This window comes from Parus major, chromosome 1A (assembly GCF_001522545.3).
Source record: "Parus major isolate Abel chromosome 1A, Parus_major1.1, whole genome shotgun sequence".
NCBI classification, from domain to species: domain Eukaryota; kingdom Metazoa; phylum Chordata; class Aves; order Passeriformes; family Paridae; genus Parus; species Parus major.
This window is the reverse complement of record NC_031773.1, coordinates 64707154-64729470: the sequence shown is the minus strand read 5'-3', so window position 1 is coordinate 64729470 and position 22317 is coordinate 64707154. Positions and strand designations below refer to the sequence as shown.

The 22317-nt window shown below is 41.9% G+C and overlaps 1 protein-coding gene across 3 annotated transcripts in view; it reads left to right on the top strand.

Moving 5' to 3' along the window:
* Positions 1–22317, top strand: part of FBLN1 (fibulin 1) — a 79740-nt gene that overhangs the window by 8259 nt on the left and 49164 nt on the right. For 2 of the 3 annotated variants that reach the window (XM_015626915.3, XM_015626916.3), the window contains exons 2-3: positions 8938–9037; positions 15815–15950. In XM_015626915.3, the coding sequence (XP_015482401.1) occupies positions 8938–9037; positions 15815–15950 (236 nt within the window). Of the gene's footprint in view, positions 1–4056; positions 4127–8937; positions 9038–15814; positions 15951–22317 lie in introns of those variants that run through there. The other variant, XM_033514660.1, reaches the window with a different exon arrangement.

Below are 22317 nucleotides of genomic sequence, written 5' to 3'. Positions count from 1 at the left end.
ATAGGATGAAGTTTAGTAAGTCCAAGTGCTGAGTCCTGCAGTTTGGCCACAATAACCCCCTGTAACACTTCAGGCTGGGGATGGTGTGGCTGGACAGTGCCCAGGCAGAAAGGGACCTGGGGGTGCTGGTGACAGCCAGCTGAACATGAGCCAGCAGTGTGTCCTGGTGGCCAAGAAGACCAATGGCCCCTGGCCTGGATCAGGACTAGTGTGGCCAGCAGGAACAGGGAGGTCATTCTTCCCCTGTACCCAGCACTGGTGAGGCCACACCTTGAGTTCTGTGTCCAGTTCTGGCCCCTCAGTTTGGGAAGGACATTGAGATGCTTGAGCACGTCCAGAGGAGGCAACAAGGCTGGTGAGGGGCTGGGAACACAAACCCTGTGAGGAATGGCTGAGGGAGCTGGGGTTGTTTAGCCTGGAGAAAAGGAGACTCAGAGGTGACCTTATCACTCTCTACAACTTCCTGAAGGGTGGCTGTAGTCAGGTGGGGTTGGTCTCTTTCACCAGGCAGCAACTACAGAATGAGAGGATGCAGTCTCAAACTGCGCCAAGGGAAATATAGGTTGGATACTAGGAAAAAGTTTTCAAGGAAAGAATAATAAAGTACTGGAATGGTTTGCCTAGAGAGGTAGGGGAGTCACCATCCCTGGATGTGTTTAAAAAAAGACTGGATGTGGCACTTGGTGCCCTGGTTTAGTTGAGGTGTTAGGGCATGGGTTGGACTCGATGATCTTGGAGGTCTCTTCCAACCTAGAGATTCTGTGTGATTCTGTTGAAAGCTCCAGCATGACCCCTCACACTTGGAGGAGAGAAGCCCAAAGTCATAATCTTTGAGGGATTAGAGCAGGACAGGAAAGGGACAGCTGGTGAGGAACACAGCCTTGCGTCCTACAAGATATGCATTGGAGAATTCCTCCTGGCCCCTGCTGCTGTGGGTGTTAGAAGACAGACAGTGTCCTGGCTCCAAGTTTTATGCTTTTATTATGAAGTTCAGGCTGTTGTAGTCTTTGAGGGAACCTGTAAGAACAACTGAGTGGAATGCCTAGGAGTATCTAACTGTGCAAAGATGACTAGGGCCGCAGTTCAGCTCTGTCTGTACACCATCAGCATATTGATGTATTTGATGAACAGTCTTGAGGTGAACCAGCACTCCTCTGCAGAAGAAGAAAAGTTCCTATTCACTTTGCTTCTTTCTTTTAATACAAAATGGAAGAGGAGCATCTTCATTCCAACTCCATTCTGAAGAGATCCATCACATACTCACATTGTCACAGATAAAGAATGGTAATGCTCTCCTGCATTTCTCCTTTACTTCCAATTCAAACTATTTGTTTCAGGGAATCATGGGGCCAGATTTTCTGATGTACATCTTTCCCTTTCATGGTTTCAGGTCTCCTTCACCCTTTCCCCTACTCTGTGCCCAGTCCCTAGGTTTATACACAGTATGAAGATGAAGCAAAACTGTATTTGTCATGTTATTTGTCATGTTAGTCTATTACCAGTTGGACCTTTGAAGTCAGCTGGCTTCCCTCTTGTCTAAACATGTCTCCAGGTCTATTGAATACTTTAAGTGGCCAGCCAGAGTGTGTTTGCATTGGCAGAGACAGCATTTCTGCAGTTTGTAGTAAGAAGAGTGAAAAACACCCAAGAGTACAAATCCCAGCTGCCAGCACTTAACTGGTGTCCCTGCTACAAAAGCAGCTGACTTTGTGCACCTGATAACAGCCAGGTGTCATTGTTCAAAAGGAATTAATTTGGTGTAGCAGATCAGGCCAAGCACACTTTCCTTGTCCTGAATGCTGAGTGAAGGGGAACCTTGGTTAAAGGGATATGCAGTTGCTGTAGTTTTGTGAGAATACAGATGTAAAGGGAGATTGGAAGAAGAAGAATGTGACTCTGAGTATTATGGCTGGCCAGTCTGTCATTCTGAGGATCAAATTCTGCAAGTGCTTTTGGAGTTTTTTCCAGCTGGCAGTTAGATGGATGAGCCTCAGTAGTGAGAGAGTTTTCTGGACAGGACAAGAGAGGTTTTATCAGAAAGGTACATGGTGGCTGTTGAAAGTGGTTTTCTTACTGGTAACCTAAACCAGTGTGTGCTTGTTATAATCATGAGTTCCAAAAGTTCTCCATGACATACTGTTACTGAAACATTTTGGATTAGTGTCAGCCTCTCACAGAGTCTATCTGTTGCCTGTATCCTCATATGCTGAGAAGGGATAGTCATGTTTTGTTTTCTCACATTCCATAGTGCTGAGCCTCTTACGCAGTAAACTGAGTGAAGGGCTAGACCTGCACTATGTTTTGCAAACATAATCAATTCACATACTTAAAGGATTATAAATATTTTAATAAGAAGGTGTGATTTTGGCCCCTTGACCTGGACTCACTTCCTAATCCGTACCCAACTACAGCTGGTTATGTGGGCTGGGAAATCGAGGTGTTTGAGGGTCAGATTATTGAGTGCCCTGAAGAACAGGCAATCCTAAGGGGCATTGGCCTGGTGAGGCCACCTAGGCTCAGGTGTCACTTTGGTTTGGTTTCACCACCAGGTTGATAACTGTTCCGTAGATGAGTAATGAACAAAGCTGAGTAATGAACAGCTATCCAATCCTGGACTCTATATAGGCATTTCCATTAGAGGCAGCTGTGCAGAATAGCTGCTATTGTAGATTGGTACATAAAAAAAAAAAAAAAAAAAAAATCTTCCTTTTTGACTAGCTGGAATCCTACTGCTATGAAATTTATCCAGTTATTTTTGCTTCTGCTTATTGTTTGCACAAGAAGCAATTCTGGGGTTCTCATTCCAGGAATCATGCTTTTGGGTAACCTTCTTCAGCTTGTCTTTCTTTTGCAGAAAATATTTACTGCAGCAGCTGAATAAGCAGTTATTACATCATAGAAGCCTAAGGTTATTAACCTTATATAATCCAGATATTAACTTCATTTCTTGCTTTGAACTCCTGCAAGTTATGGCAATCCTGTTAAAATTAGCAATCTACCTTTGTTTTTTTTAAACAACCTTGCTTGTACACATCATGTCTGTGTAAACACAGTTCAGAACTAGCACACAAATGCATCATGTGCACATGTTGGGATATTTTTGACCTTAATCATGCCCTATCTGATAGATTTTTTTCATGTCATCTTTTGTAAAATTAGAGAACTTAGTTCCAGCTTTGTTTCTGCTATCTCCTCCCCAAGACTCTTGAAATGTCTCTCAGAATCCAGCATACACCAGATATCCATTAGAACAGGTATCCTTGCTGTTATCATACTAATAAAGCTCAAGTTCCCTTGGATGCCCTGCTGCACATACTTTTGTACAGGAACAAAGCAGTGATAAAGCTGCTCTGGATTTTATCCAAAATAAACCTGGGATTTTCTGAACAAATCAGTTAGCATGCAAAATTACAGTATCTGATGAAAAGGAAGTTAAGATGCTCCTCTATTAACAGAACTCTGGTTTATCCTCATATTTTTCTGTCTTGTGATACCAGAAAGCTAAACCAACATTCCTCAGTTTTACAAAATGCATCTGGCACTGTGTTCTTGCATGTTACAACTTTCTTGTAAGGTTTCTCCCTCCAAATAAAAACGCACATTTAATCTGAACAAAGATGATGTCATCAGCATTTCCCATAAGGGCTTTGTCTTTAGGATGCCTGAGATTTCTCTGGCTGATTTGCATGCAACATTGTGCACTTGCAAAGCTGTTGAAGGAGCACCAGGTTCAGTGGAGCAGTACTGTTATTGCTACTTGATCATCGTTGGCACTGCCATGATCTGAGGTGTGCCAGGAGCCCACCAGCTGAAGTAAGAAACCTGTGGTTACAGTCAATAAAAAATCCCCATTCTTTCCAGTGAGATTCCTTGAGATGTCATAGTCAGAGGAGTTTCTACCTTCTGCTTCCCACTGCCTGATTCTTTGCCCACTCTGCAGTACCAACTCATAGGAGAGGCTGCAGGGAGGCCACAGCCCCTCTATGCTGTTGGTCCCCTGAAGAGGATGTAAGAAGGCACAAATGGCCTCAGTATGAACTTTTTGCTTCAAGATTTCCAACTGGGAGCCACATGAATGTGCACGTGTGCGCAGTTGAATCAGCAACAAAGCTGCAGCTGGGAGGTGGTAAGTCTGTCTCACTTCTAAATACTCATTAGCAACTCTTAGTGCACAAATAGAATCATTTCTAGTACTATCAGAAGTTGACACCCAATTTGTGATACACACACTCTGAGATTTTGAAGGAGTAGGGATTTGCCCGTGAATTACTGTTTTTAAACCAAACTGCAAGGCCAAGAGAAATTTTTTTTTACTATTTAATTTTTACGTTTTAGAAGAATGGCCTTGAGGGTGGAGTGCTTTTTTTTACTGCTTGTTTTTTACTTCTCTCTATTCTCAGGAGATGTTTGGCAGGATATTTAGAGGATGTGAATTGTGATGTCACCAAAACAATGGGCCTGGACCACAGTTCTCCTCCAACAAACTCTTCATGATCCTTCTTTGTCTGGATGCATTCCTTCAGACAAGCTTCCTCAGCTTGGCCTGCTTTGAATTCTTGGGTTATTTGGTTGGAGTAGAGGTGTGCTGCCAGGGCTTGGAGGGAAGAGCTGGTGTCCAGAGCCAGGGATTGTCCTTCTGGGGAGGAACTTGGCTAAAGAATCATTTGTACAAAGCCCTGTAAAAACCTACAGCCAGCTCTGCACTTCAGTTAAATGTGTATCATTTTTCAACACACTTAAGATTGATTGCAGACAGCAACACTAAAAATAAGATTATTTGTAATCCTTTGTATGAAATTTGATGCATATGATGTTTGTCAGGCAGAGGGCCCCAGACAGAGTCCCTATTCCCAAAGAAGAGCTTAGACACAAATGCATGGATTTCAGGCAGAGTTATTTACTAGACTGGTTTAATCTGAAGCATTATAAATTGCACTTAGCTTTCAGTCACTGGCATGAATTCTGGACACACTGAGGGATTCAAGAGAAATATTTCCTTGGCTTAGCAATGACAGAATTTTGACCATTATTTTGGATAAGACTAGAAGAATGACCGGCATCATAGAGTACAGAACACTGTAATAAACTAACACTTAAATGTAATTCTGTTTGTAAGTATAATGGTTTTCTTACTAAAACATGTTTGGTTTACTTGATCCCATAATTTTGATTGTTGTTTACTGTAATAATACTATAATACTGCAATATTTGTTGATAGGAACCATGTCTTTTCACAGGTTTTACTTATCTATGCCTAAAATGGTCAGTTTCTCCCACTTTCTCCTCATTTAGTAGGACTTTGATTCCCTTGATCATCCTAATAATTCTTTACACATTTTTAATTTTCATATAATCTTTCCTAAGTAGGGAAAGCTGGAATTCTGTGCAATACTACAGAGCTTTACACAGTAGAATTGATAACTGCATTGAGAGTACCTACCTCAAAATAACTGATGCATCCTAAAATCTCATTTAAATATTTAATTTTTGCTTTGAATTATAATCACCAGTTGGGAATATGGGTTGTTCCCTGAGAAAAAAACCCCTGGATTACTGGAGAGAATGACCTTCTCTATGTGTTTTCAGCTGCTTTTAACTTCCTCACATGTGAATATCTGCCAGTTGAGCGGATACAAACTCTGTCTGATCTGTGCCAAAGTAAGACTGATCATGAACAGTTTAAATATTTCAGCTTTTTAAAATAACTGCAACAAATTAGGAGGTGGGTATGTAGATAAATGGAAGGTGGCTGTAATGGCCCTACATCAGGTGCACCTAAGAATGATGGCTTTTCAACTGGTGTAGCCAGAGGAGAGAGATGCTTGTCCTTCCAAAACTCTGCACAAAGTAATTTGTGAAGATGTAGTCTTGAATATAATGTGGCTGCCTGTTGAAATGTGCTCATTTCAGATGTGCTTGGACCAAAATGAAGAATGAGGCAATCATGTGTGTTCCCTGTTTGGCCACCAGCTTGATGTGTAATTTGGGCATATAATTTCATCCTTCTGTACTTCATCTTCTCCATAAAAATCAAGTACATGGTCTTTGCCTTCCTCTGTGCAACAAACAGATGGAAGGCTATTACTTGTTTTTCATTAAGTAATCAATCACAGGATCATTTAGGTTAGAAGGGGCTTCTTGAAATCCTCCAGAGTTTAGGCACTCTTACAGTAAGGGAGTGTTTTCTTGTGTTCAGATGGAACTTCATATGGTGTAATTTGTGTCCAGTATCTCTTGTCCTGTCAGTGAACACTATGGAGAGGAGTCTGGCTCCCTCTTCATCCCTTCCTCTCACATGTTTATAAAAACCCATCAGATCCACCCCCCTAAGCCTTCTGTTCTCTGGACTGAGCAGTCCCAGCTCTTCTTGTCTCTTCTCATATGAAAGATACTCCAGTAGATAGATCATCTTGGAGGCCCTGCACTGGACTTAGCACAGCAAGTCCATGTCTTTCTTCAGCTGGGGAGCCCAGGACTGGACATGGCACTTTAGATGTAGTTTCATCAGTGCTCTGCAGAGGAGAAAGATCACATTCCTCTGTGTGCTGCCAATGTTCTGTCTAATGCAGACTAAGATGGTGTGGGCCTCTGTTGCTGGGAAAGCACATTGCTTACAGTTAGCTTGGAGTCCATCAGGACACCAAGGTCCTTCTTTGCTGTTTTACAGCTGGCAGGTCCTCAGTGTGCACTGCTGCATGGGCCTTGTTCCTCCCCAGAAGCAGGACTTTGCATTTCCCTTTGCAGAGCTTCCTGAGATTCCTGTTGGCCCATTTCTCCAGCCTCTTGAGGTTCCTCTGGATGGCAGCACGACCATGCATCAGCCACTCCTGCCAGACTTGTGTGATCTGTGAGCTGGTGAAGGGTGCAATGCTTCCCCATGGCTGCCTCACTGTCTGCTTACCCAAAGTGTCCATTGTCAGCTTGTCTGTGATGATGTTATAGGAGATGGTGCTGAAAGCCTTACAGATGTCATGGCAAACAACATCAGCTCCCTCATCTGCTAAACTAGCCACCTCCTTATCAAAGGCTGTGAGATTATTAACTAATCATATGCTTAACCATCATGCTTAATGTATGATGTACTCTTCATAAATCCAGGATGACTTCTGCCGGTCACGTTCTTGTCCTTCATGTGTTTGGACGTTGTTTCCTGGAGGATTTTACTCCATCACCTTCCCAGAGAATGAGGAGAGTGTGTCAGATGGGCAAAAAGCCAACGGTATCCTGACCTGTATCAAAAATAGTTTGACCAGCAGGGCCTAAGCAATTTTCCTTGGCACTGGGTGGGAGCACACCTTGAGTCCTGCGTGCACTTCTGGGCCCCTCACTACAAGAAAGACATTGAGGTTTTGGAGCATGTCCAGACAAGGGAATGGAGCTGGGAAAGTTCTGGAGCATCAGGAGCAGATGAGAGAGCTGGGAGGGACTCAGCTTGGAGAAAAGGCGGCTCAAGGGGAACCTTCTAGCTTTCTACAGCTCCCTGATATGAGGGTGCAGCCAGGTGTGGTTCAGGCTCTGCTCCCAGGGAACAAGGAACAGGATAAGGCAAATCAGCTTCAATTTGCTCCAGGGATTGTTCAGGTTGGACATGAGGAAGAATTTCTTCACTGAAATGGTTGTTAGGCATTTGCAGGGACTGCCCAGGGAGGTGGTGGAGACCCTGTCCCTGGAGGTATCCAAGGAATGCCTGGACGTGGCATTTAGTGCTCTGGTCTGGGTGACAAGGTGGGGATTGAGCACAGTCTGGTCTGTAGTCAGAGGTCTTTTCCAGCCTGAATGATTCTGTGATTCTGTAAGAGGTTGACCACCTCGTAGTTTCCCAGATCTTCTGTCCTTCCTGAAGTCAGGGAGACGCTTGTTCTCTTTCATCCTTCAGGAACTCCTCTCATTCACCATGAGCTCCAAAATCATCGTAGGTTGCCTGGCAGTGTCACCATCCAGACCCCTCAGCACTCCTGGGTGAAACTTGTCAGAGACATCAGTCAAAAAACTTTGGAAACAGAGAGAAATCATTAGAAAGCTGTCCCTCTGGATAACCAAATAGGGTTTTTATGTTCTTTGTGTATTTGTTATACAAGGAGCTGCTCAGTGTTCAGATATCTGATAATTAATAGAAAATGTGACTCGTGTTTTATTCCAAGTTCTGATACACCTGCTGTGCAGTGAACTTTTGCACTTGGAATATGAAGCAAACCTGTAGTGTTTTCAGTTCATTAACAGTAATCAGTTTTATTAAATTAGAAGCTTGTAAAAATATGCTCTACACAAATAATTGGCTTCAGCGTGGTTTTCCGCTTAGTTTCAGAGTTTGTATAAGTTGGTAACAGGATTAGATTTTTTTAATATGTTAAGTGATCAAAATACTATATACCTTTTTGTTCCTCTCTGCAGTACTTTGGCATTTACTGGCATACTTTTGCATAAAAAATTGAAAACAGATTAACTGGATAATAACCTCAGGAAAAAAAATAATTCTGCAAATTTGCTTGTAATGAGATTCATCTGTTTTTCATATCAGGTATTTGATTTATCCTGTATTCGTCAGGATTTTAAGAGGTTCCTTATTGCTACTGCTGCTTTTGGTAATAAAGGAATGCAATCCCAAAGATGGTTTTATTTGGCAGGACTATCTGAGCTGGTTTCTGACAGTGTATCAGTCCCTAGGCTGTTTCTCTGTGTGGAAGGCTAGGAGAAAATGCAGTTTGCTTCACCAAGAAAGGAAAACCTCCATCATTGAGCTTTATTGCAAGGTGCTGACAGGTGTTTTCTTTGGCCACAGCTTCCTTTTGTATGGGTGCCCTGTTCTGTGTGTAAGTCAGGGAGGGAAAAACTGACTTGCTTGTGTTTGGCTGTGTTTTTTTAACTGGCTGATGCAGTACCATTTATTAAGGTTGTATTAAATATATTATGTTTTTCTCTCTTTCCTCATTTCTGCAGATCTATCAGTGGAAGAATGCTGTGACAAGGGTGTTGAATGGGCAAATAAGAACAGAATATGTACTTCTCTGCCGTTAATATCCGAGTCTAGAGAATGCAGGTACATAGTTCCATATTATATTTTAAAACACAGTTTATACCCTAATGCTGTGAATCCATAGGAATGGCAGGTATTGAAGCTAACCTAGAAGATGAAGCACCCAACTTACATATCCCAGCTTTTCAGCTTGCACTTGGGGAGTACCTCTTGAGTGCCTACTTTTCATCCATCAAGTCCTTTTAATTTTTGCTGTCAGTCTAGTGTAGATTCACCCAGCCCCAACCCATGTGGTATGTACTGTCTCTTACTCAGAGGTTTTCCCACTGAGCTCTGCTCATGGGCCTGCAGTCAGGATATGGCTCAGTGTGGCTGCACAAATGTCACCAAGCTGGTTGTGAATCTGGCCACGTTTCTGGGCAAACGTTTATAAAGGAACATGGCAGATCCTGCACGTGCCCAACCTATGGTTTGAATAAGTACATATGTGTGAAGGCATGTGAGGCAGCCTTCTGTGGTCCTACACAGGTAATTGTCCTGCAGTCCTTAGATGACTTAAGCTTTAAGTTCCCCACAGAGCGATTCAAGGACTTTACTACTTAGTCCAGCTTAGGAAAGGTGCCTCCAAGAAAGATGGAGAGAGAGTATCTAAAACAGCTTCACACTGAGAGAGAGGTTTAGATAAGATATTAGGAAGAAATGGTTCCCTGTGAGGGTGGTCAGGCCCTGGCACAGGGTGCCCAGGGAAGCTGTGGCTGCCCCATCCCTGGAAGTGTCGAAGGTGAGGTTGGGCAGGGCTTGGAGCAATCTGCGATAGTGGAAATTATCCCTGCCCATGGCAGGATGGGTGGATGAGATGAGCTTTAAGGTCCCCTCCAACCCAAACTATTCTGTGTTTCTATGATTCTATGAAATGTATTTGACTGTAGAAAATAGAACTTTTCAGTTAATATACAGATTTCTTAATTCTACTCAGAATTGATAGGATGTTTCTGTTTGGTAATCTACTAAATGAAATAATGAAGGCAAATGTTTAATTAAGATTTTGATTCTACTGCGTGTCTTATGTTATTGTGGCATTTGTATTTTTTATCTCAATGGTAGTTTGCATTATTTTTGCTGTTACATGCACATGTTATGTTTAATTAGAGGAGCTAACAACTGGTAGTTTGAGAGGCAGCTTCACAGAGAAATTTGTATTTAAAACACTTTACTTTGTTCCCCTCTGCTTAAATGATTTGCAAAGTGATTCAACTTTGGTAATTGTAGAAGTGTTGGGTTGATTTTTATTACAAAAAAGAATGTGTCTTCCAGGGAAGTCTATCCATGTTTTCTGACTTTTGAATTTATACTGGCATTGAAAGCAGCCTCTTATGCAGAAGAATTGACAGATAGGAAATAAATGCCAATTTAGGAAATACTTGAAGAATCATAAGAATTACAGACAAAACAGAGGGAGGAAAAACAGGAAACCAAGTTTATTGAACAATCTGTGACTGAGTATCTTGATGATTTAATCATAATTTGATTAATGCTAGTTGAGATTCTGCTTTAAATAATTTATTCTTGAAAAGATTTTAATTTTAGAGACTCACTAGGACTTCATAGGAGCTGGAAAAAAAAATTGTGCATCACTGAGATGTAGTTAAGAAAATTATACTAGTAAAATAAAAAGCATGTATTCTGTGAGAGATATGAGCACTTCTTGACAAAACCCTAAGTTGATAAACTCAGTTTGGTTGCATTTATTCATGCTTGCATGTTCCCCCTGAAGCCTGATTTCACTCTAAGAATGACTAAGTAAAACTGGCACCTTGGAGCACTTTTTTAAACATCAATATTATTTTACTCCAGTTATGATTGCAAATTGACCTATCTGTGAGAGGTACAGAAAAAATCACTTCAGGATGCCATTTCAGACAGAGGTCAGGGCCAAATTCTACTCCTAATTGCTGGTGTAATTGGGGCCAGAATGAGTACTGAGGGAGCATGATTCTTTTTGCAGGCATATGAGGGTAATGACAGTGATGTTTTACATTTATTCCTGCTGCACAAAGACTTGGCTTCATTGCCTTTGCTGAGGTCTAGGCAGGTGAGAATAGAGGATTAAGAAACAGGATGCCTTATTGGCCACAGATTTTCAAAATAACTTGGTTCCTGCTTATATTCATGCCTGAAGTGGGAGCTGTTTGGGGCCACATGTCAGCATTCCTGTGGTTGTTTAAACCCCAGCTGGGATCCCCTGACCATCCATGCTGTGCAGTGTTGACCATCTAACTTGAGTGCTCTAGAAAAATGTGGGGGTAGAAAGCCATATATCCCTTGATGGCAGGGGAAATTTTTTGTCCTGCATATTGCAGCTTCAGTTTGCAAGGTTAGCAGACTAATACAAGGGGAAAACACATTCTGAAGTGAGCAGGTTTGATAAAGTTCCTGAAATAAAAGGGATTTTTTGCAGTTACTGTGCAAAGTCTGTGCAACACAGAAGAGAATGGATGTGAGTGCTTTCCCCAATATTCTTTACAAGAATTTCCATGCTGGCTTTGAATCATCTGTTTAGAATAGTAATAACTTAGTGGTGTCTCAGATTCAGTCTCTCCCTCAAAGGAAGTCCACTGCTAGAGCCTCTTGTTTGTGTGAGGAACCAGCTGCCCTGCTGAGTTTGAATTGCATCCCCTTTGCTGTTTCCCAACCATTTAAAATATATCCAGAGTAATGATAGAATCATGGAATGGTTTGGGTTGGAAGGGACCTTAGAGATCATCCAGTTCCAACCTCTGCCATGGGCAGGAACACTTTCCACTATCCCAGGTTGCTCCAAGCCCTGCCCAACCTGGCTTTGGACATTTCCAGGGATGGGGCAGCCACAGCTGCTCTGGGCACCCTGTGCCAGGGCCTCACCTCCCTCACAGGGAAAATGTCTTCTGTACTAAAGAGAGAATTTGTTTCCAGCCCTGTAATTCTCGTATCTGCCATGCATCCCAGGAACAAGGTGGCAGTTCTGGGTTCTAGCATATTTGTACTATTCTTCTCCCAAAGTCCCTTGTGGTTCCTGAGGGACTCGTCAGCTGTATCAGTGTCACTGACTGAGTATGGTGTGACTCAAACTACAGACATTTACTTTTTTGTCCTACACAAGGTGAGACAGACCCTGTGTGAAGTTCACAAGTTCCAAAGATCCCTCTGGTTGCTCTTACTCCATTTTGTTTAAGCTGAAACAAGGCTCTGGGCCCAATGTCTGCAATCTCTTACTGTGGTTTCTTGCCCCACACACGAGTTAATCTCATTGCATTATCTCTTTGGACAACGTCAGTATTTATCTCTGTGTCTTTGTGACTCAGTAAATACAAGTGTAGACTTTTAATGAGTAACATGTCTGCTGCTTTTAATGAGTAATATCACAGTGGGTCTTTCCCCATTCATTCATTTTCTTGTGGTGTGGTTAAACTCACAGCAGCTGGAAAGAATTGACATTTAATTTTGGAACTAAACCTGTCCAATAAGTCATCTTCCTTTCTAAGTGAAGAGTTTTCCCTGCACAGAGCTGTTAGCAACTGAACTTAATTCCCATGCCAGAAACAGTCTATCTCCATATGGTATTTGCATGCCTTTAACAATGTGTATCCTTTCTGGAATTACATCAGGAATAACATTATCTATTAGTGCTGCAAGAATGCAGACTGAAGAATCTAAGGCTGGAAGACCCAGCTTGTTTTTTGCAAAATCATTCTTTTTAATTTTGATATTTTGTTTGAGACCTTCCACTGTACACATAAATAGACCTGACATAGCTTGAAGGAAGTAGAATGAGAGAGACAGAGAGTAGTAAAAGTAGATTTACAGGACATTTTTTACAGAAAAAAGTAAAATTTTGATGATTTTATGAAAAGAAGTGAAATAAAAATTAGGTGATTATGAAATTTGTGCTGGATCAGGAGTGCATCCTCTAGACAGGAGAATAATAAATATGAAAATATTGTGGATGTAATTGGGTGTGTAGACTTTAATTTGGAAATTAACTCAATGAAAATCAGCCACATTGGTTAAATTTTAGCAGAAAGTAAAAGTGAGAAAGTAAAAGTGCTTAACTTGATTTATAATCAAACTATCTAGTAGTGAAATAACTTTTAGATCAACATCTGAAACAACAAATAAGGGGTTTTTTAAGTGTCTTGGTGATTTTTGTTCACTAGTGAGCCATGAATAAAACTCATCCTTCAGAAATGCATTATTTTACCTGAAATATCCTGAATGAGTTACCAGTTATGAGGCCTCATGCTCCTAAAGATTCAGTATTTAGTGTTATACAATATTTGCCATATTGTGAATACCTGTTTATTTTGAGAAAAAAAAAATATTGCTCTCTTTTAACTGAAAGTCAGAATAAGGCAGATAAAGAAAAAACAGCTTTTGGCTTTTTTAAAGTATTACTCCTTATTAAAAATCTCCAGACTCATAGAAATGTACTACTTTACTTTCTTTGTTTTAAGAGATCAATATTGAATGGTCCACAGACTGTTAATGGTACACTTGGAAGCTTTTACCCCAAGAGACAAATCTTAATGTCCTATCAGCCAGGAAAGACGGCTCCTTCACCTTGCTGGGGAGTGGAAAGTGAGCCTGTATTAGCTGAGGCTGTAATCCAGGGATACACTTGTGATTTAGGAAAGACAGGGAGCCACACTGCCCATCTCAAACTCCTTGGAGCCTGCCAAGCTGGCTGTGGTGAGCTCTGGCAAGCAGCAGCACCTGGGCTGGGGTGCAGGTGGAAAAGGGAGACCAGTACTGTGCAGGTATTTCTAGCATTTTTCTCTGCCATCCTTCAAGGACTTCTGCCTCTCTTACTGCCACACCAGTGTTTAGAGTCTCAAGCAATATTTTCTCCCAGAGCAACTTGGCTGTAGGATTTGGGCAATGAAGTGTGATTTTATCATTGTTCTCAGACTGAACAAATAGTATTTTAACCTAGTATCCAATTGATGTTTAATTCCTTATTACAGTTGGGGTGGACCACATGACTTATGAATACAGCTGTGGGAAACATTTTAAGGAACTTTCTTGTTTTGGTTGAAATTGCCTGTTTTTCAGAAATTTCACAGAGTTGGCTTGTGTTTGAAAAAACAAAGCCACATCAGGAATCAAACAGATCTACTGAAAGACTGCTGTTGTTTGTTTATTTGTTTGCTTGTCTGTGGCTAACATATCTAGCTCCTCAAGAGACTATGGAGGGGTAAAGAGGCTGGAAAGTCTCAGCTCCCACACTGCTGGGCTTGGACTTCAGTTTTTAGAGGCTTCCAAAGCCCTGAAAGTCAGACCACCCCAGAGCTGGGCAGGGAATGGAAATTCTGCTTCAGAGGGAGTTTCAGCAACAAAAACCTACATATTTCTCCAAACTGGAACTAAATCAGATATCAAAAATTTCAAATATCCTGCCAAATAAAGTTACTGTCCTGGGCTTAACTTCTTGCTATGATTTTAGAGTCTATTTTTGAATAATTTGTTCATGAATTTATCCTGGTTTTTGTTCCTATGCATCTAAATATCATGGCTGTTTTTGTCCAAGTGAGAACTGCACAGTCAGACCATTACTAATCATGGAACTGTAGAATTATAGAGTGGTTTGGGTTAGAAGTGACACATGTACAATCTAATAAATAGTAATTGGAACCTTCAGGAATTAATCTTGACAACCTTATGCAGAGAGCATAATCTGAGCCCAGTACTGACATGTCCCCTGCCTTTAGTTGCCTGGCCTTAGAGCTCAGGGAGTCCCTCATACTACCTGGGAGGTGAAGGGTCATCCTGTGGTCCTGGAGAGCAGGAAAGTTCCTCCAGATGGGATACATGGTAAGCCACTTACCTCAGGTGATGGTGGGAGAAGCCTGTAGTTCAGTAGTTTCATTAACCCATTCCTTTTCCAGATATTATCAAAATTTCAAATGGTGGAATAGAGGATTTTTAGGAGCAAAGGGTATTTTCTCTGATTCCCAGTGTCTGTAACAGAAGGTGGTGGTGGAAAAGCTTTATTCACAAAACTACTGAGCAAAGCAGAGTTACACATAAAAGCAGAGTGGAGAGAGGAGAGAGGTCTTCACTGGGCTTTGTATTCACATGACAGTCACAACTGGACTGGAGAAGTTTAAAGCCTCCTCATGCATATTTTTTTTTTCCCTGCAGGAACAAGTTTGCAGTTTTTTCACTGACGTTGAGATAAAATAGATAAAATTTAATGAGTAGTGTAATGAAACTAAGTTTTCTGCACAATTTTATCCTGTCTCCTCTCTGCATCTCCCTGCCCTGTAATTATTTTCTTTTCCTTGTCTTTATTTTCCCTTGCTTGCAATACAGCCTGCTGTTTCTTACTGTGACTTCTTTTGATATCTTCATTTATCTCCAGGTATCCCACAGAGCAATGCTCTGATCTTCCTTCCACATGCCTCCCTGTTGATTTGGGGCAGCAGGTGTGAAGGTAGACTGGGATTGCAGGCTCTCCCAAGATCCAGAGCCTGACTTCTCCCTTCCATCACACTTCCCAGCCACCAGCTCTCATAAAACATGCTAGAATGCAGCCCTGAGGACTTTGAGCCCTGAGGCAGGTGTTGTTGTACCCATTTGTTTAAAAAAGTTGTTAGGGCAGACTGCAGGGTAGATCAGCAGTGAAGCTGCATTAAACACGTCACACAGACAATCTGCCTCCTCCCAGAGAATATCTTTATGTTCTAACAGTGCTCCCACAGAAACCCCTTTCCACATGACTAGTACAAGTACTAATTGTCAAATCTTGCATCATCTTGACCCACATGTGACATTGTTCTCCCCTTTCTTGCATGCTGTTGGCAGCATGACCCAGGTGCAGTGCTGCCGCAGCCAGCTGGAGAAGCAGTCCTGCTCTGACGGGGTTGAATTTGCCAACGTGCGTGAGGAGTGTGACTCACATATTGCCAAAAACTCCACCTGTGAAGCCGAATACTTCAAGGTGAGACTCTGAGATACTCCCATTTGTCTCTAAAAAGTGGAATTGAGGTTATTTAGGGTTGACCTTGATGGTTATTAGACTTGGTTTGCTGCACACAGTTTTTTCCCCACCTGCACCTCGTGTCTCTGTTAAGGTTGTTTGCTTTGTCCTTCTCTTTGAGAAATGGAGCCCTGTTTAGCAAAGCAGACTGTCACATTGCATTTTAGCTGAGGCAGAGGGGAGAATGCAAAAGGGTGGAAAATCTTGAATGATTAATTGGCCACGAAACTACTTTTGCATGAAAAGAGGACATCAGTGTGGTAGTGATGGATGGGTGAGAAACTCAGACACATTTCAGACTTCAGCTTTCACTAAAGCACTGTGGCCTAAGATCAGGCTCACTGGTTTTCAATATTGGTGGTCCAAAGGGGTAGGACTGAAGCTAATCCTCTCAGGGTACTTATAATTCCAGGTTGTGTAAGTGTTCTAATTTAACATGACTTTGATTTACAACTGGATGGAGAGATCTGTAAGCCTGTGATACCAGCATCTGACAGCAGAATAAAAGTGCCTGTTGTTGGCATCTGCAATTGATCTGTGCCCTGCCCTCCACCTTTATTACTGTCTTTGTCCCTCTCTACCTGGAAGGAGCATATGCATACCTTTCTTCAACATATTTTTGGAAGAAAGTTCCATCAGTAAGATCATGACCTTGACCACGAACCATGACCATGAACAGCTTTGGTCCTGATATGGAGTTCTTTCCATGGTGATGACAAGAGATGAGAGGGATCTTAGTTCTTCCCACTGCTTCAAGATGCTGAATGGCTCTTTCAATTAAAATCAAACAAACTGCAGAGGATGGCAGACAGTGCCTGACTGACAAGTTTCATATTCTAGAAAGTGCTGGCTTGATCTGCTTCTGTCACTGGGATGCCACTGATTACAGGGCTGGGAAGTAACCCAGAAAGAAAACCCATGCTAATGAGGCTGGGTTTTCCTGAGTCTGTCCACATGTGCAGTTTTACCTTGTCCCACGTTGGACCATGTCTCCCAGAGGGGCCATGCATCACTTGTTGATAATGTCCAGGGAATGCCCTGGTCTTGGCACAGGAATTCCTGTGTGCAGCCTTTACTGCTGGGAGGCACATCCCCCTCGGTCTGAATGTGGCACAAAATAATATTCCACCCTCTGTGTCAGTATTTTGAAGGGCTCTGAGCAGATGGACAAGGACTGATGGTGAGGACTCTGCAGATCCAAGTGCTTGTTACCAAAGGCAGGATTTTAGCAGCTGTACTGTTTTAACCACATGCCATATGACAATTCTAAACCAGAATGCAGCTCTTCAAGGAAACCCACTTACCTACCAATTGCCTGATGTTTCCCTGTGTAGGCTTGTCAGCATGAGGAAGAAGACTTAATGGTGTTTTTGTAAACAGCCAGACTTCTTTAAAGATGTCAGATTTTGATAGTGACAGTTTTATTATTAAACAAATTGGACTGGGCCTTGATCTCTGGCCCTGAGAAGAAATGGCTCAGCACAGCTGTCACGTAGCTGCTGTCCTTCCTCTGCCACACACAGTGCAGGAGGGCTGTGCTGGCCTCAGAACACACTTCAGCCTTGTCTGATGGAGTGTTACTTGCCATTAGAGCTTGCTGATATTTCACATTACAGGTGATTGTGGGGTAATGCCCTGAGCCTACATTCTGCCCCTGTTTAATTTACTGGTATAAACATAGTCTGAATTAATTGGTCTTTGTGAGTCACATTCTGCCCTGCTACTCCCTAGCAGGAATATCCTACACCTAACAACTTCACTGAGGTAGGAGTATCCTTGAAGGTAATCTCTGATCCATCCATGATGGACATGGTGATCATAAAGTGGCTTATTATCTAATACCAGTGAATAATTCAACATTTTTTCTGTTGACTACATTTTGAATTTGATCACCTTGAGACATACAACATCTGGAAGTTGTGCCTTGCTGTGGTAAACAAACTTGAATCTCATTTTGCCTAAGTTGGTCCATTTTTTTAGCTCAGGTCATGTCTCTTGGATCTCCTTTGTCTCCTTCAAGGAAGCAGAAAGAATGATTAATTCAGTCAGAAGGATTAATTACAGCCACAAATGGGGCAGCTAATCTTTCCTTTGAATCCAAAACTTGGGATTGGAAAGGAGATAAAAAGACTTAATTTTAAAAATATTTGCCTTAGATTTTACACATAACACAATAGGCATAGGAAATGATCAGCAGAATTTTCTCTTCTAGCTATTTGATAGAGTAGTTTTTCTAGCCTTGGAGGGAAAAAAAAAAGGATGCCAAATGAATGATTAATCTCTAAAATCTTCATCAAAAGAAAGCAATCTATTTCTAGATGTGATGCTGGTACACGAGATGTAGCAATTATTTTCTGGAAGTATGTACCACAACAGCCCTGCAGAAAGGAGTGCAACTTCTAGAAATTTGACTACCTTTAAGGTGCGTGGACATTTTCCCCAAAATTTGTCATAGGTACTTTTCAAAGGCCAAGATACGTCCTTATCTCAGAAGTTTTGTCATGAATACTTTTGATTGTGTGTAGTAGGTGAGCACAAAAGTTTCCTTGCTTTGGACTGTTGAAAATATTTTAAATTTTTGTTTATCTGTTTAAAAGTTCTGGAAAATTCCTCTGAGTTACTAGTGGGTTTTTGGTTACCATCTAACAGATTTCAGCAAGGGAGAGACCTCTTGTGGACAGATACCAAAAGCAGTGTTACTACGGGATTCACACCAAAACAGACTACTTAAATCTAAACATATATAATAGGAAATATTGTAAAACAGTTGTAAACTTTACATAATCAAGAGACCTTATTCATCTAAAGAGCTTCAGGTGCTTCCTAATCACACCAAAAATAAACCTTCAAATTCCTCACATGTAACTTTACTCCTTTATTCCTTTCTGTGAGAAAGCAGCCAAGGGATCATGGGACTTCAGGTAGGACACAGCTGTCTACTCTCTATTCAAACATGAGGAGCAAGGCACAGCTTTGAAGCTGTGTGGGATTTTACTAATGCCAGGGTAAAAAAGTTTGATATTATTGGAGCGACTTAAGAAGCAGAGTCTTACAGGCAGTGAAAGGCTATAATAACAACTTGATTGTTAGGTTGTACCATCCATGAAAGCAGTGATGGTTCTAGCAAATAAGTAAATGGTCATCACAACTTGATTCCAGGCAACTGGCAGCACTTGGAAAATGGCTGCAAACACCCCAAGAACTGAATTAATATGAAGGTTACACTGCACTCCTGACTAAAGGATCAAAGGCTTTCAGAACAGGCCAACAGCCAGGAAAATGGCTGTGGGAAAGGAAACATTGAAATGAATTATAGCAGGGTCATGCTAGTGGTAATTCCATGCTACTTTTGAACGTACCAATGTCTTGGAATTCCAGAGTGCCCCATGGGTGTGAGCTAAATTCTCCTTATCACAGCCATGCTGGTCCCTTTCTGTAGCAGGAGAACTGAAAGTAAAGGTGACTTTCCAAGTTCACAGGTGAAATATGTGAATATGTGGAGCTGTGTCAAGGTGTACAGAGTCCTGAGTGTGCTCTCCATCAGCTTCTCCATCTTCCTTCATGAGTCAGTCATGAAATATTGGCTTTTGAGATTGCCAGTGTAGAAGCTGTGAGGGTCAGTAGGAAAATTCAGTTATGATAAACACCAGTTGTTGTGGTTAGACACTAAACAAACACCAGGAACCCATGAAAGTCTCTCACTTGCCCTCTTATGCCACAGCTGGGCAGAGGAGAGTAAAATTTAGTGAAGGGCTCATGAGTTAAGGACTGGGAGAAAAACACTCCAAGGGAAAAAAAGGCTTGGCTTAGAGGTACAATGTGAATTTATTACTGACAAAATCAGAGGAGGACAATGAGAAGTAAAATAACCTCTTAAAACAACCTTTGTTCCCCCAATCCCTCCCTTCTTCCCACTGACAGCACAGAGGGACAGGTGGGGGTTTGGTCAGTTCATCACCCAAGGTTTTCTTCCACTGCTCAGGGAGAGGAGTCCTTCCCCTGTGAGACCGTGGGGTCCCTTCCCACAGGAGACAGTTCTCCATGAACTTCTCCAGTGTGGTTCCAATCCCATGAGCAGCAGTGCTCCCAAACCTGCTGCAATGGGAGTTCCTCCCATGGGCAAACAATCCTCCCAAAACTGCTGCAGTGTGGGTCTCTCTTCCCATGGGGTGCATCCTCCAAGGACAGGCTGCTCCAGCCTGGAAGCAGGGCCCCCTCTCTGCACTGGGTCTCCCACTGGATCACAGCCTCCTCCAGGCATCCACCTGCTCCAGTGTGGGCACCTCCCCCAGGGGCTGTGGGGGGATCTCTGCATCCCCCATGGATCCCCAGGGGCTGTGGGTGGATCTCTGCATCCCCCATGGATCCCCAGGGGCTGTGGGGGGATCTCTGCATCCCCCATGGATCCCCAGGGGCTGTGGGGGGATCTCTGCATCCCCCATGGATCCCCAGGGCCTGTGGGGGGATCTCTGCATCCCCCATGGATCTCCATGGGCTGCAGGGGCACAGCTGCTTCACCATGCTCATCACCACAGCCTGCAGAGTGATCGCCATCTCAGCTCTGGTGCCTGAAGCACCTCCTCTCCCTCCTTCTGCACTGCCCTTGGTGTCTCCACGTTGTTTCCCTCACATGTTCTCACCTCCTCCTCCTGTCTATCTGGAATTAAAACTGCCTCACTCTTTGTTTTGATTTTCTTCTAAGTGTGTTATCACAGAGGCGTTACCAATCATCTCTCACTGGCCCAGCTTTGGCCAGCAGCATGACCATCTTCAGAGCCATCAGGGATTGGCTCTGCTGGATGTGGTGGAAGCTTCCAGCAGCTTCTCACAGAAACCACTTCTGTGGCCCCACTGTTACCAAAAACCAGGCTGTACAAAACCAACACACCAGTTAAGAAAACACTTGACGTTTTCCATCTTTCAGTCATTTTGGCTAAGGTATAGAAACATAAATTATTCTCATTACCAAGATGTTAAATCAAGATTTAACGTTGTGCACAGTTAGAATAAACACAGGCTGGAACAAATAGTTCCAGGGCACACAATTATGGAAATTGAAGACACAGTGTCTTACAGGTAATGCAAGATTTAGCCAGTTCTGTACTTGAAGTTTCACATGAGTTAGAGACAGAGGTTTTTCAATTTTTAGATGGCTCAACCTGAAAGAAATAAGGAACAGAAGGCTATTTAACACTTCAAAAAGGGCAAAATTAATGATCACTCTTAAAAAAAAAAGTCAAGAGAAACTCTGTAACTCCCTAGGTGAATATCCTGTGACAAGATAAAGAAGTAGACTGAGTCTTTCAGCAAATGCTAGTGAGGATACAAAATTTATATAATGTCAAAATTTGTCAAGGCATCAGTTTATTCAATAACTTAAATAAGATATGCAAGTTTAAGTCAAGTAATGAATCTTTAGCTCACTTTCATTTTTTGTCTTCTAATTTATGGTTGAGAAATATTGTCACATTTAAGAACTTTGAGAAGGATACCTCAGGGAATTGCTTGATATGTTAGAATAAATATGGAGAAATGTTGCAATCATCAAGGGTTTATTTCTAAAGTCATCCAAAAAAGTCAGAAAAGGTGGAAATATTCCAGACATAATAGGATGAAATTGGAGCATCTGCCACTGGATGGAAGTATTTGGAGAAACTAGTAAAAAAAGTGGATATTAAGAACCATCTCACCAAACAAGAGAAAATAAGGGAAAACATGTATCCTAGGGATTGGTAGGGTGTGACAACAACACCCCAGGAGATGAGGCCAGGAGAGGGGAGTTCCAGCCCTATAGCAGTCTGCAGCACAGAGAAGTTTTTGTTGTGTATTTAATGATACCATATAAAATGGAATATTTACATGTTTTAGGATGCTGTTACTATCTTGCTTTCATGTTGCTCTAAGTTTTAAAAGTGCCGTTCAGTGTTCAGGGAGAAAAACATGTAACTTCTTACAAGAGAAAACGTAAAAAAAAGTTCTTAAAACTTAAGAATATAGGCAAGGATAGACATCTCAAAGTCATGAAAAGCATTTCATAGTTGCCCTCTTTTCAGCATGTGTGGTGCTTAAAGCATCAAGCTATAGAAATTAAAGCATCAAGCTATAGAAATTTAGTTGAAAGTTTCATTATTTTATATCCATCTGTTGTGTTTAATGGTGCAGGAAATTTTCTTCAAGCAAAATAGAGTCTGGAAGAGTAACAAAACTAATAAAAAAAGCTTAAATCTGTTATCATGTGACAGTAGCAATTGGCAGACACCCATTCCAGAGAATCAAAAACTTTTGCTGCTTTCTGACAGCAAGGCAGAAAACTGTACAAATCAGCAGC